This window comes from Anguilla anguilla, chromosome 4, assembly GCF_013347855.1.
Source record: "Anguilla anguilla isolate fAngAng1 chromosome 4, fAngAng1.pri, whole genome shotgun sequence".
In the NCBI taxonomy this organism is placed as follows: Eukaryota; Metazoa; Chordata; class Actinopteri; order Anguilliformes; family Anguillidae; genus Anguilla; species Anguilla anguilla.
In genome coordinates, this window is record NC_049204.1 from 62,884,443 (window position 1) to 62,900,273 (window position 15,831).

The window sequence follows — 15,831 nt, forward strand, 5'->3', positions numbered from 1 at the left end:
TAGAAGCCAAATCTTCACTGGCCTTTTTCTGGATGCACACACACACACACACACACACACACACAAGTACACAGAGACACACACACACACACACACACACACACACAGGCACATACCTGCAGCAGACAGCGCTCTTTGAACACGTATCCGATGAGTCTGTCCAGGTGCATGAGGCACTGATGGTAGCGTATGTGATGGGTCAGGACCGGCAGCATCATGGCATGCTGTTCGGGGCGACAGGAGATGGGGGGGGGGAGGGAGAAATCAATGGGGCAGTCATTATTTATGAAGCCCATCTCCGACACTGAAGCAGATCAAATCATCCAAAGCCAATTGGTGCATCGCCAGGAACAGAGACAGGGAGAAGAATTTAATTTTGACACGCGTCGATCCATACCCATTTCTGAAGGAGGGCACAAGGCACAATGAATGTTTACAGAGGGGCTGGGGGTCTCTCCATCTCCCTTTCTTTTTCTTTCTTTCTTCCTCTCTCCCACTCGCTCGCACACGCGCTCGCTCCCTCTCAATCCCCCTCGTTTACTTTCCCTCCCACTCTTCCTGACTTGTGATAGGTTTGTGTGAAGCAGACAGGTGGGCCCGTAACCTGAAGGAATTATTCAAGGATTCACCCCAGGCGACTGCTCATATTAACCCTCTACTGCCCACCCACGGAGCATCATGGGACCTGAGCTAGCCCTGCCACGCCCACCCATAGAGCATCATGTGACCAGAGCTAGCCCTGCCACGCCCACCCACAGAGCATCATGTGACCTGAGCTAGTCCTGCCACGCCCACCCACGGAGCATCATGGGACCTGAGCTAGCCCTGCCACGCCCACCCATAGAGCATCATGTGACCAGAGCTAGCCCTGCCACGCCCACCCACAGAGCATCATGTGACCTGAGCTAGTCCTGCCACGCCCACCCACGGAGCATCATGGGACCTGAGCTAGCCCTGCCACACCCACCCACAGAGCATCATGTGACCTGAGCTAGCCCTGCCACGCCCACCCACAGAGCATCATGTGACCTGAGCTAGCCCTGCCACGCCCACCCACAGAGCATCATGTGACCTGAGCTAGCCCTGCCACGCCCACCCACAGAGCATTATGTGACCTAAACTAGCCCTGCCACGCCCACCCACAGAGCATCATGTGACCTGAGCTAGCCCTGCAACGCCCACCCACAGAGCATCATGTGACCTGAGCTAGCCCTGCAACGCCCACCCACAGAGCATCATGTGACCTGAGCTAGCCCTGCAACGTCCACCCACAGGGCATCATGTGACCTGAGCTAGCCCTGCCACGCCCACCCACAGAGCATCATGTGACCTGAGCTAGCCCTGCAACGCCCACCCACAGAGTATCATGTGACCTGAGCTAGCCCTGCAACGTCCACCCACAGAGCATCATGTGACCTGAGCTATCCCTGCCACGCCCACCCACAGAGCATCATGGGACCTGAGCTAGCCCTGCCACGCCCACCCACAGAGCATCATATGACCTGAGCTAGCCCTGCAACGCCCACCCACAGAGCATCATGGGACCTGAGCTATCCCTGCCACGCCCACCCATAGAGCATCATGGGACCTGAGCTATCCCTGCCACGCCCACCCACAGAGCATCATGTGATCTGAGCTAGCCCTGCAACGTCCACCCACAGAACATCATGTGACCTGAACTAACCCCTTTCTAACCCGTGAAGAAGATCAAAGGGCTTCGGTTGGTCCGAGAGCACATCACTTCCTGGTCTGCCGAGCCCACGGCAGCGGCGCGGCGCAACAGCGCCTCCCGCAGGCGGGCGGGAGGGCGAGCGTACCTGGCACACGTCGGAGCGGATGCCCGTCTTCCAGAAGCCCTGACTGCTGAGCTCCACGGTCACCTCCCTCCGCATGGTGTTCTTCTGCCGGATCTTCTGCAGGGCCTCCTGCGGGGGGGGCGGGGGCGAGGGGGGGCGGTTAATCGATCCCGGGTCAGAGGCTGCCCCCGCGTGAGGCCTATACTGTACTGTACACACAGCAGTCAGCCAGCCAGCCAGCCAGCACAGACGCACGCTAACGCTAACAGCCAGCACACACACAGGCTAACGTACAGGCTAAATCTCATATCCTCCACACATACAGTCTGAATCTCCATTACAGGCACTTAGGAGACGCTCTTATCCAGTACATCACATTACATTTTATTTGGCAGATGCTTTTTATCCAAAGCGATGCACAATAAGTGCATACTGAAGGTCACTGGAACAACTACAAAACACAGGTCCATTAAGTTACGATACTCATTTTGTACAGTTATCCAGAGCAACTTACACGATTTTTACATAGCAGTTACGTTGAATCCATTTATACAGCTGGATACAAGTGTACAAGAGAACAAGAGCAGTGTCCTACCTGGGAATCGAACCTGTGACCTTCAGGCTACAAGACCAGCTCCTTAGCCATTACACTACACTGCCGCCCACCACGGCGATGGGGACAGTTGTTGACAGTGACTCCGGTGTCACAATCACAGCAAGCTTTAGGCCGTTTTTGGACCCTAATTAGCACCCCCCCCCCCAGCGGTGGAGTCACGGTCACACCGCGGTCGACTGAGACCGGCAGGCTGCTCATCTGACCCGGCGCGGCGGCGGCGGGGAACAGGGGCTCGTTATTAAAACGCCCGCGGAACTGGCGGTAAGAACGGGTCGGAACCCGCGTCTGGGACGAGAGGGAGGAAGGGGGGGGGGGGGGGCGGTGTCCCTGTGGGTCTCCACGGCGACTGAACTACACCAGCGCCTGAGCAGCGCTGAGCACGGGCAGTAACCGCACAGGCAAGGATTAATAAAGCTTTCCTGCTTTGAACTGCGATTCAGAGAGTTACACACTCACGCATACTCTCACTCTCTTTCTCACACACACACACACTCTCATACTCTCACTCTCTTTCTCACTCACACACACACACACACACACATACTCTCACTCTCACTCTCACTCTCTTTCATACACATACACACACACACACACACATACACACGCATACTCTCATTCTCTTTCTCACACACACACACACACACACACATACTCTCACTCTCACTCTCTTTCATACACATACACACACACATACACACGCATACTCTCATTCTCTTTCTCACACACACACACACACACACACATACTCTCACTCTCACTCTCTTTCATACACATACACACACACACAAGCATACTCTCACTCTCTTTCTCACTCACACGCGCGCGCACACACACTCATACTCTCACTCTCTTTCTTACACACACACACACTCTCGCTCACACACACACACACACACACACACACACACACACACACACACACACACACACACACACACACACACACACACACACACACACACACACACACACAGTCTTAACTGTATGGAAAGAACACTGGTGTCATTGGCCCGCAGCTCCAGCCTGCTCAGCCTGCCTCACTGACAGGCAGGCCAGGGTCCCATCAGCCCAGCCAATCAAAGGCCGAGCCCGAGGCATTAGCCTGCAACAGCACTAACGATCTGGCCAAAAAACTTTTAAATTAGCACTACTCTAATGACCTTGTTACTGTATAAGACCTGCAATTATGCGATTATCACTCTCCCACAAAAAAAAGAGTCAAACCAAAAAATCTGACAGAAACTAGATATTTGGGGGGGCGGGGGGGGTGCATGCAGGAGGCCAACCTCTCTCTGAGTGAGCTTCTGCTTGTCCACCTGCTTGACCTTTGGGCTGTTGGCCAGCAGATGGCGCAGTTTGACGTAGCTCTTCCACAGCTTCTGGTACCTGCAATCGGAAGGGTGTGGAGTCAGAGCAGAACACTGCAGCATCAACACTTCACCCACACTGCCCGTCACTAAACAGCATTCAGCTCTGGCCGTTAGCAAACGCCGCTCTTCTGTCTGCGGCTTTAATGTTCTTACTTTCCTAATAAATAAATCTAAAAATCTAAAACAAAATACTCCCATCTCAGCCGACGGACAAACGCAGGGCAGCTACATCAGAGGAATACATTTTATACCTATTTTTGTTTTAAAAAATGATAGAAGGAGTCTGTCACTCAAAAAGAACCAAAATAATGACATATCCATGACGATGAATTTCGGTGTTCCATTTGCCTGTCCAGTCAATAATGCAACAAAGTATGAAGTTCTGTGACATAAAATTCTAGAGGAGCGCAACACTGGAAAAAAAAGTGTCCTGCGATACTTTTTTTCCATCGAAAATACGTCATTTTTGTCGCACGACACTTGTCGAAAGGGTCGTGCGACGAAGCGTAAATCAGGCTTTGCGTTTTCCTGCATAAAAAAAAACTGTTAAATTCAAAATAAAAAAAATGAAAGAGCAGAATTGCTGGCGGTAATCTGACCCTCAGAACCAGCGGCTCAGGCCTAAGGACCTCATTACCGCACCGCTTTATTATGCTAATTGCTGGAGAGCGGCTATTCAATTACGACCGCTAGCCGGAAAGCCTTTCGGAAGAGGGGGCAAACGAAGGGCTTAATGTGGGAACTTGATTAGCGTGTGAGTCTGAGCCGGCTAGCGTCCCCGCTACCAGCTCACGAGCCCTTACGAGCCCTGCACTGACCTTCACTGCAGCCTCCAGCGCGCTCAGGGAATCACTACATCATAGCTCCTGCGTCCTCTCCCTCCCTCCCTCCCTCCCTCCCTCCCTCCCTCTCTCTTTCTCTCTCTCTCTTTCTCTCTCTGACTCCCTCCCTCCCTCCCTCCCTCCCTCTCTCTCACTCTCCCGCTCCATCTCTCCATCTGTGCCTCTAACTCTCTCCCTGTCTCTGTCTCGCTCTCTCTCTCCCTCTGTCCATCTGTGCCTCTAACTCTCTCTCTCCCTCTTCCACCCTCTCTCTCTCCCTGTCTCTCCCTCCCTCTCTCTCTCCCGCTCTCCTTCTCTCCATCTGTCTCCAGCCCTCTCCCTCCCTCTTTCTGTCTCATTCTCCTCCTCTCCACATATAAAAGATACTGCCTGACCAATTAACAATAAAACAATTAACAAAAACACACAAGACATATTTAATACAATAAAATGGAGGGGAGGGCTACAGACAACCTGTAGACTGGATCATAAACAGTTATAAGGACAGAAATAAGAACAGAAACTGCCAACAATATAAATAACAGAGACTGCTATGGGAGGGGGTGGAGCTTACTGCAGGTGGCCAGTGGTGTGAGAGGGGGTGGAGGTTACTGCAGGTGGCCAGTGGCGTGGGAGGGGGCGGAGCTTACTGCGAGTGGCCAGTGGTGTGGGAGGGGGGCGGAGCTTACTGTGGGACGCCAGTGGTGTGAGAGGGGGCGGAGCTCACTGCGGGTGGCCAGTGGTGTGGGAGGGGGGCGGAGCTTACTGTGGGTCGCCGGCGTAGCTGAGCTGGGCTGGCCGGATGCCAAAGTGCACGATGATGGGAAAGGTGATGACTTCAGGATTAAACTGCTCTCTGTCCAGCTGGTCTATTCTCACCGAGCTAGGCTTCTGCACAGAGAGAGAGAGGGAGAGGGAGCGAGAGAGAGAGGGTACAGGCAGACAGAAAGAGCACGAGAGAGAGAGAGAGAGAGAGAGAGAGATGGTTTGTAAAAGACAATTTACAGAGGTCAATCACTGTTCCTTGGCTCATAAAGAGGACGCAGTTATTACAGTGACTTGATAAAGTGTTCTCAAGCACAGCCCTTTGCCTAAAAGTGTGATGTCACACTACAATGTGAGAATCTCCTACAGCTGCCCTCCAAGCTCTCACAAGGCCTACCACAGTTTAACTGCGCAGGGTAACACCTTCACGCAGGTCTGACTGCACTGAGCACACCCGCAGCTCCAGCTGCACGCCCTCCCCGCAGACCAGCCCTCAGTGCCTACAGAGAGCGACTGCATCACTGAGCACAAAGCTTGGCACAAAATGGCGCCGGCCCTGAGCCTCCAGAGCGTCCAGCTTCCCTGTGTGCCAGTGACCGTTCAGAAAAATCAGACACAAAATGGCGCTGGCTCCAAGCCCTCGGAGGGGCGTCCAGTATCCCCGTGCACCAGTGAGCATACGGTAATCCCTGGCACAGAATGGCGGCGGCTCAAGTGCTGCTGACCATGCCGGGGTTGGTGACGATCATGCCCTTGCACTCCTCGGCGTATTTCTGCCAGGCCAGCTCCTCCCACTGGAGCATGTCGGCGATCTCCTCCTCGGGGACCAGCGGCGTGCTGCTGCGCAGGAGGTACTGCAGCACCTGGTGCATGGAGAGCACCTCCTTACCGCCGTCTGGAACACGCGCGCATAGACACACACATATACATATACACAGATATACCCACACGCGCGCACACAGACACACACACACAGACACACACAGATACATATACCCACGCATGCACAAAGAGAGATACATGCACACACACACACACACACACACACACACACACACACACAACCACACAGGCACATACCAGCACAGACACACAAATAAACACACAGACAGACCACATTCACATCCACGCATAACAGCACCCACACAAAAAGAAAAAGTACATATCGAGTTAGTTACACACACATTCTTACCTTCTATTCATCACACACACACAAACATATTAAATATAAACATACTACTCCCGTATGCTTCCATCTGTCGAACACATACACAGGTAAAAATACCTGTGACAAGTACACGGCATTGTGGCAATGCGTGCATAATTTACACAAATATAAGTTACACCACAGTGATGCACAGATGTAAATTACTGTATACACATGTGTACACTAAACTGTACTGATATACCCTTAATGATGTACAAATGCAGACTAATGTATAACAACCATAAAAGTAAACACATCTGCTTATCCCCAGCTGTCACACATACACTGCTATGTCGATAATGAAGTACACCTGCATACATATAGAAAATCATCAAATACGTTGCTTTACCAACATACTGCAGACAATGGCATCTCATCGAAACCCATAATTACAGGAACAGCTCAAAAGAATGGGAGCACAGAAATAATGGCTCAGTGCTGCAGTTGCAGCTGCCTCCCACAGGAGGGCAGCGCAGTGTCACTCACCAGGCAGGAAGCGGACGAATCGAGGCATGAAGTGGAACTTCTGGCAGCCGGCAGAATCGCCGTCTGTCTCAGGACCTGCAGAAAGAGGGAAGACTCGATACGTATTACCGCTATACCGTAAACTGTAAGGCACACAGACTGAACGTACCAATCAGATCCAGTCACTTAGACAACCAGCGCAAATAGGAAATAGTACGGAAAAATTGCAACCTGTTTTTAAAGAGCCAACCTAAGCAAATCAGATGTGCTCACTGTAATATTTAAATCAATTCAATCAATAAGGTTTTACAGAAAATAAACTAACCTCAACATCATTAATGCATGGAACTGAAATTTAGACATAGGAAAGGGAAATGTGTTTATGTAATGCAGTAATGCATACAAACACGCTAACTCACAAACACATTCACACATACACACACACAGCTTCATGAACGCACACACACACACACACACACACACGCACGCACACAGCTCTCCCCTCACCTGTGAGGTTCCAGTCGTACAGCTCCAGGATGTCCTTAAACAGGTAGGAGGAGAACAGCTCCAGGCCTCTGACACAGTAATTCTGGAAGCCCAAAGAGAGGGAGACCCTGTCATCACCGGCACAGGCCCCAGGATTCACAGCCTGTACTGACAGAGCGTCTCAGAGCAGGACAGCTGCTCTAGGATCAGGCTTTATCTACCCATAGCCTAATACTATCATTACAATCTAAAATGCAGAACTGATCTCAGATCAGTACCGAGACCTTAGGATCACAACATCAGCTCTGCCTCCACCTGTTGGGGGGGGGGGGGGGGTGAGGGGAGGGGGGGGTTCTAGCTGTAGGAAACTCTCTCTGACACCCAAGACCCCACAACTCAAAAAGTGACCATTTACATTACGGCTAAATGGTTTCACAGACAGCCAAATAACACTTAATATCCATTATCCGCTAAGTACCGTAATGAGACAGATTATTACGAACAAGGCGAAGAGCCAACGTGGGGAGAGAGAAGAAAGAAAGGATAAAGAAAGGAGGAAAGCGAAAGCCAGTAATAAAATAAAGGAAAAGAGAAGGAAAGAGAGGTATAAGAGCATAACCGCTGACCTCAGGTGTCATTTCCTCGATGAAGTGAATGGTGTAATCTATGTTGAAACGAATTACTCGGCACAAGGGAATCTGCAAAAAAAGAAAGAGAGAGAGAAAGAAAGAAAGGAGAGGTGAAAACTGTGGGTGAAGAGAACGCGGATCATTAACGCAGCTCGGGGGGTGAGACAGAGGTTAAAACATCGAGGAAACTCATTAAAATAACCCCCCTCCCCCACCTCCTCGAGCGGGCAGGAGGACGGAGGAGAGAGATTTAGAATGTTAAGTGACTCCAATCCCCCTAAACAGACGAGCCGCCACGTCCTCCCTTTTATTTCTCTAACCCTCGCCCCCGCGCTCTTCGTTTTGCGCGGAGACGGGCGTCCGTTTTGCGGGATTAACCTCGGCTCTCGTGTTCCTTTCCGATATCGCCGCGCGGTCGTGCCGGTCGCCGGTCCGTAATCCGCCCGGCCTAACGCGCCAATTTAGCGGCCGGTCGGCCGCGCCCGCCCGCATCATCGCCTGCTAATCAGGCTAATCCTCTCTGAATTCCCTTCAGATTGGAATATCGACTGAATGTGAACGTCACTTTTTTATATTCAAATCCTCCATGCCCACACACACACACACACACACTCACTCACACACACACACAGAGATGCACGCACACGCACACACACACACACACACACACACACACAGATGTATGCACACGCGCACACACACACACACACACACACACACACACAGATAAGCACACACACAGACACGCACGTGCACGCTCACGCACTCACACACACACGCACACTCACGTACTCACACACTCACGCCCACACAAACAAATGCACACACACTCACTCACTCATGCACACACACTCATACACAAACAAATGCACACACACACTTACTCACACAGTCACACACGCACGCACGCACTCACACACTCACACACGCACACACTCACTCAAGCAAGCACACACAAACAAGTGCACACACACACACTCCAGGATGGGCATCGACTCGCACAGGTTTCCTGCCTGACTCGGGGCTGGTAAAGCCTAAAGGGCTGCTCTCTATGAAGGCTGTGCAGTAACAGACAGCGAGTGATCTCAATAACCCCACCCCCCCTATTAAAACACAAGGTCAGCCTGGCACGGCTGAAGAGGTTGCCAAGGTTACCCCTGAGCATCGGGGATGCTGTAAAGATACGAAGCGAGCGCTCAGGCAAATAAGGTCAAGCGCTGGTCTGAATTATTTATGAGTCTTTATAAGGCTACCTGGAGCGTTTTACACGCTGCACAGACCACTGACATTTAAGAGGAATAATCTCTGTTTGGAGTACAAGGAAAGAGAAAAAAAAAAAAAAACAAGGGGCCGGGTGTCAGTCACTCGGTCCCGAACGGCGAACCCCAGCGCGGTCGGGGCGAGGGTCGGGGCGAGGGTTCCAACGGGCGCGTGCTTACGTTCGTGAGGGGGGTGTGGGAGAAGAGAGAGAAGCCTTCGAACAGGTACTCGTGGTCATCGTACTCGATCACCGTGGGTCTGTCCGTCTGCGAGAACAGCAAAGGGAGGAAACAGGAAGTGAGCGTCGGTGCCGGGGGCCGGACCATAGAACGTACACAGGAACTGGAGAGGGTGGGGGCCGGACGTAGAAGGGCACAAGGGAGAAACAGGAAGTCAGGCGTCCTCACCAGGAAGTTAGTGGGAGGGGACACGGTGATCCTGTAGTGGAAGAGCTTCCCGGCGTTGTTGTTCATTGGACGGCACACCTTCACAAGCTGGGAGAAATTTATATAAAGAAGGACGTTTTTTAATAATACTTCATCGACATTAACAAAGAACTACATTTATGTAGTGTATTTCAGGACCTAAAAGTAAAACCGAAATGGTTTATACTGAAGAGATTGGGAACCCTCAGCTCTACCACCACTTCTGGGGGGGGTGGGGGAGGCTGAATTCCCCCCCCCCCCCCCAAGGACTGATACAAAATGGAGCATTAACTCTCTATTCCTCCTTGATGTGGTTGTGTTTCTCACTAAAATATGAAATCTGACTCACATTCACCACAACTATGATCAATAATACTTTAGAGATAAATGTAGAATTTTAAAAGGACTTTTTTTATATATATATATAGACAGGGTTACTTTTTCCAAGGCGGACATGGATATTTCCAAGCAATTTACTCTCAAAATATGAAGTGTTTACAAAAAGCACACATTTCACTCTCCAGTGACTCCAGAGGAGTTTTGGTTGTGAAATTAATTCCAAACCCCGAGCTGTCCAATCAGCACCGTTTGCGTACAGTCAGCGCTGCGAAACCGATGGACTTCACCGCAAGTGACATCGAGCTCGTCAGCAAAGCCAGAGGATGGAAACGTTTTTAAGGCTTTCGTGCGACCGTGGTAACGGTGCGCCAGGGAGGTGCGCGTGGCCGGGTGAGGATGAGGAGGGTGGGGGACGCACCTCTTCGCCGGGGTAGATGCTGTGCCGGATCCCCGTGCGCCGGGCCTTGGCGCTGCACTTGCACAGCGGTCCGTCGTTCATCTGTCACATGACCGACAGGAGGCGCACGCGTTAACGCTCTCCAACGCACAGCAGCACCACAGCCAATAAACAGCAAGCTAAACCTACCATGTATGAATCACCATGTACATGCCTGGCAGTGCCCAACCCAGATTAGCTTACATGCTAAAGCTCACGTTTTTACCCATAATCCATCGGCACAGTGCATATTCGCCCCAGGATTGAAGCAGCGCTGGAGTCTCTCTTTTGGGAGTAAATGATGACACCTGCACGGGCTGCATAGGCCTGTTCTGCTCATTATGTAATTACACAGTCTTACACCGTTACATTCTACTGCAGCATGTGAGGTTACGCACGGTGGCTAATGCTACCGGTGGGACAATGCATCCACGGTCTTACAGCTACATAACACCGTAACACATTCAAACTTTAAAGCTAAGACTTTTCTGAACAGGTTGTGAAGAACCCATTTCTTTTGAGTTATAAGACACATAAAACCACCATTGTACACTAGAGGGCAGCAGTGAGAAGACAGAAGACCTAGACACGGAGGAGGCTGACCTGGCCGGGGTCGTTGTACCACAGCTCCTCGTGCAGCCGGTCCGGGTGGGCCTTCTTCCTCTTGATCTCGGCGATGACGTCGAACACCTCCGAGTCCGAACTGCTGGAGCAGCTGCTGCCCCCGTCCGACTCGCACTCTGAGTCACTGGAGCTCTCATCTGAGAAAGAGGGGGCGAGGGAGAGAGAGAGAGGGGGGGGGCGAGGGAGAGAGGGAGAGAGAAAAGGGGCGAGAGAGCAAGAGAGAGGCAACAAAGAAAGAGAGAAAAACAGAGAGGGAGACAGAGAGAGAGAAGAGGAGGGAGGAATGATGAGAGGGGGGAGAAACGGAGAGAAAAGGGGATGAGAGACAGAGAGAGAGATTTAGAAAGAGAGAAGATAGAGGGTTATTACTATTACTGCTCTTTTTTTAGAAATATGTATGTGTCACATGCAGCACCCTCCTCTGGAATATGCATGTACATATAAACCACATTTCTGAATGAAAATGAGATAAGAACGTGGTGAAACCGATAGGTACCCAGATCTTCGTCCAGTTTGGTCTTGGGCGGTTCCCATTCGGGCCGGGCTGACTTGGCTCTCTCCTGCCTCCTCCCCAGCTCCTCCTCGAAGCGCTCGTACAGGTCTCTCAGCTTACTGGTGCCCACCACCGTCGAGTCTCCCTGGAGGACCAATCACAGGGCTCCGTTCCTGAAACACTTCCCGGGTCGAGAGCAACTTGCGTCTCTCGGTTCCGTTTTAGAATTATGTTAAGCTGCATTCTGGACTTTACATTGGGCAGGTAGCAAAGAGGTTCAAGGGTCAAACCTCCAGCTAGGGCACAGCTGCTCTTCCCCAGAGCAAAAATGCTTAACGTAAAATTGTTTCAGTAAAAATTTGGCAGTATAAATGGAGAATAAAAAGAGTATAAATGGGTTGTACATAAAGAAAAACGTAAGTTGTGCAAGTACTCTGGACGAGACCAATGCAGTGTAAACATTAGACCTGTACTGAATCCCATGTTCTATGTGCTTTGTATAAATCTGTTCTACAGTGTATTTATCTAGCTGAACTGGCACTGTGAATTTGCACAGAGGAAGCCCCGCCCACCACTTGGTCCATGGGGTCGTTGGAGTAGTAGTTCTCCGCGTGGGTGCATCGAATCCAGGCCGGCTTCAGAAACTCCTCCTCCTCCCCCCTCTCCTCCTCCGCGCGGTCGGCCGACGGGCCCTCCGCCTCTCGGCCCTTGGAGGGGGCGTGGCTCCGCTCACGGCCCGCCCCCGGGCCATCGGACCGCCTCTCTCGCCCCTCCTCCTCCCAGCGCGGGCGCTTCCTGTCCCGGCTGCTCGAGCGACTGCGTTGGGGGGCGACACGCGAAACACGGTACAACTGAGCGCGTGCGGGGCGGGGGGGCGTCTTAAAACGCGGCAGCGCAGACTCGCGCTGACTTTACCGTCGCTGACGCGGAACGAGCACAAACGCGGTTAACCTTCATTTTTTTATTTTTTTAAATCCTCAGTGCATTATGGGAGAGTTCTGGAACATTCCTCACCTCCTGGGCCGCTTCCTGTACTGTCTGTCTGAGGAGGGAGATCTCCTGCTGTCTCTGTGTCGATGTCTCTCCCTGCAAAGACACAAAACTGATTCAGGACCAGTAACCCAAGACCCGGTCCTAACCTCTGCAACAACACACTGAAGCCTGTGTGCTACAGAGCAGAGGAGATCACATAAGTGAGAATGAATAAAGCAAATTAATAAATTAAGTCACACCACACCTCTCGCTTGATCATTTATAAGTGCAATAATTGAACCAACCGTCTACAGGGTTAAACAAGGTAAAACTGGTTTATTTTGCTTATGAAAATCAATCAATCAAAGACAAATGGAAAGGCGTGCAGAGCTAAGAGCTGAACTAAGAGCGGATAATTCAGCTCTGAAGGCTGTGCAGTGAACATAGGACCCCCCCGGCGCACAGGTGACCCACCTGCTGCGGTCCCGGCTCCGGTGCCGAGGGGGGGTCCTGTGACGGCCCCCCTCCGCCCTGCGCCGGTCCGGGCTCCGCCCCCTGTCCTTGCGCTCGGGCGGGTAGTCCATCTTGTGCCTGTCGCCGTGGCCGGGGTAACCGTAGCGACCGGCGTGCCGGGGATCCTCGCGCCGCCGGGCCCTGTCCGGGGAGCGGCGGTGGTCGCCGGGAGGCTTCTCCGCCTTGTACTGGCCGCCGCCATGCCGGAAGTGGTCCGCCTTGAAGGGGGCGGAGCCTGAGCCCGGGGCGTAGCCGGGGCCAAAGCCGGGTGGGGGGAACGGGGGCTGGGCGTAGCTCATCGAGTACGGGGGCTGGTAGCTCATCGGCTGAGGCATGGAGGGCGGGACCGGCGGGTGGGGCAGGGGCGGAGGGGGCACGTTGGGCATCATGTAGTGGTAGGAGTTGGCGGGGGAGGTCGGGAGGCCGGACATGGAGCTGCCGGAGGAGCTGGGCAGGGGTGGAGGGGGGAAATTGGGGGGCTCTGGGAACCCCTGTCGGATGGGGGGGCTGGGAAAGGGGGGGCGAATCGGGCACTGGCTGAGGGGGTTAGGGCCCTGGGAGGGCACCGGGAGAGGGTAGCGCATGAAGTCGGGACGGGGGGGCATGTAGCTGTTCCCCTGGCTGGAGTAGCCAGGACAGGGAGCCGGCGGTGGCTCATAATGGTACGGGGGCATGGGTGGCTGTGGTGGGGGCTGCCTCTGGTTTGGAGGACGATAATTCTGAGGTGCTCCATGCTGCCCAGGAGGGATTCTTCCTCTGGGGCATCCACGACCAGGATGGAATGACATAGTCTTTTTCTTCAAAGAAACAAGCATGAAATACAAATACAAGAAAATAACTATACAGTCTCAAAACAGCGAAGAAATAAGCAGGCTCAAAACAGTGAAGAAATACCCAAGATTACCTTCCTGATTTACTGTCCAGTGGAAACGCAGTAAACGTAACGATTAAATCACATGTATTCAGCAGTACTAGGCCACTGACCATTCCCGTCGCGTTACAAATCGAAACCGGACAATCATTTTTGAAGAATAAACATCGGTTACATGCCATACGTTATTGCATACAACTTTAAACAAGCGGATTTATTTGCCAACCTAAGAGATGCGTGATGCGTTAATATATAAAAACGAGGTTTGTTAGACGGTGGATATATCATAGCTGCTAAGGACATTTATTGCAAGTTAACTAGTTGCAATATAAGCAAGTAGGCAATTTGATACATGGATACTAACTAGGTGGCTAACTAGCAATATATTCGCGTTTAAATTTTGCCCATCATTTCAATCTGAATGTTTCAGTCACCACGTAAAATGCATCTTAGGTTTTTTCAAAGAAGTGGTTAAATTTCCTAATTTATCGAACATTTTAAAACGAACACAAAAACATAATAATGGCAACAAGGTACAGACAAGCCAGTTCGCTATTTCAATTAGCCTAGCATCCATTACCTTCACAGAGTAAACGCCAGGCAGCCAACGAAGAGCATCGATTCCATGCAAGTGGGAAATACAACAAAATTGTAGATGGTTGCAAAAAGGAAAAATGCATATGCAATGAATTTACTTTAAAAACCCCACAGTCCAAACCATCCCCAATAACCACCGCAAGAAAATGTCACAGGTGCAGTCACTCTCCTTTTGGCCGTTCGGCTACAAGTGCGATTGGCTACAACACAGAGCTAAAGGGAAGTTTGTTTCTAGCCGGTAGGCACGAGGAGCTGGACTTTTTTTCCACCAATGAAGAGAGAGAAATATTAACCTGGGCCAATCACGGCTCGGAAATATCGTCCGGCATAGCAAAAGTGTCCTCCCGGCAACAAGTCCGTTTTTCAGACCATAGAAGTTCTATTTCATACTCAAAGCTGTATGGTTCCACCAAGGAGGTACTGAAATTAAATAGCCTACATGGGCTTAATACAGTGGGTACGGTAGGCAATGCGGTACAATATTTTAATAATTGATTAACATTGCCGCTGTTAAAAAACATAGGCTACTGATAAATCAATATGTACCATATACATTACACAGGTCGAATACGAATAATGAAATCTGAAACTACAACACTGGCATAAAAAATCTAATGCAGTGGAATACGCGTTGAAAACCGCTACTGGGCAGTACACTCGGCCTTGGAAAAACGCTCCAAGCTGAACGTGGGGAGCGACGCTGGGGTTCTGACAGCACAGTGGGGAGCCTGTTCCACCACGCAAGTGCCAGGACAGAAAAGAGTTGCATGCCTAGAATATACTGTACACTGGTACACTTTGGCCCTGTAGGTCTGCACTAGATTCCTGGATCTAATGCCAGCTGAATTGGTCATAGAGGGTAGTACAGGGTCCAGAGCAGAGATTATACAGTGCTTTTATTTTAGAACAAAAGGAATATTCTCAATAAATGATTACAAATATACAAAAATGTACAAAAGAAATGTATTCATTTCACACAGAGGCAAAAAGAAGACATCAATTACATTATTAAAAACAATTAAAATAAGTTTATATATATATATAATATATATTTGCTTTTATTTATAACACCGATGTTCTCTGGAAAAGGATTCCATAATTTAGAGGCCTAGTCAGTAGAAATCCAAGGTGATTTAACAGCCAAAG

At 51.0% G+C, this 15,831-nt stretch overlaps 1 protein-coding gene across 1 annotated transcript in view; it reads right to left on the reverse strand.

Annotated features, from left to right (window-relative positions):
• The window catches only part of drosha (drosha ribonuclease III), a 63,470-nt gene extending 48,577 nt beyond the window's left edge, over positions 1 to 14,893 (reverse strand). Inside the window, exons 1-17 of the mRNA XM_035414626.1 lie at positions 14,669 to 14,893; positions 13,179 to 14,014; positions 12,747 to 12,818; positions 12,305 to 12,548; positions 11,736 to 11,877; positions 11,219 to 11,376; positions 10,598 to 10,678; positions 9,823 to 9,909; positions 9,595 to 9,681; positions 8,153 to 8,224; positions 7,548 to 7,629; positions 7,062 to 7,136; positions 6,094 to 6,263; positions 5,370 to 5,494; positions 3,699 to 3,798; positions 1,818 to 1,925; positions 117 to 224 (exon numbers count right to left, since the gene is read on the reverse strand). Of these exons, the coding sequence (XP_035270517.1) occupies positions 117 to 224; positions 1,818 to 1,925; positions 3,699 to 3,798; positions 5,370 to 5,494; positions 6,094 to 6,263; positions 7,062 to 7,136; positions 7,548 to 7,629; positions 8,153 to 8,224; positions 9,595 to 9,681; positions 9,823 to 9,909; positions 10,598 to 10,678; positions 11,219 to 11,376; positions 11,736 to 11,877; positions 12,305 to 12,548; positions 12,747 to 12,818; positions 13,179 to 14,005 (2,538 nt within the window). The 5' untranslated portion in view covers positions 14,006 to 14,014; positions 14,669 to 14,893. The remainder of the gene's footprint in view (positions 1 to 116; positions 225 to 1,817; positions 1,926 to 3,698; positions 3,799 to 5,369; positions 5,495 to 6,093; positions 6,264 to 7,061; positions 7,137 to 7,547; positions 7,630 to 8,152; positions 8,225 to 9,594; positions 9,682 to 9,822; positions 9,910 to 10,597; positions 10,679 to 11,218; positions 11,377 to 11,735; positions 11,878 to 12,304; positions 12,549 to 12,746; positions 12,819 to 13,178; positions 14,015 to 14,668) is intronic.
• Positions 14,894 to 15,831: the final 938 nt, after the last annotated feature.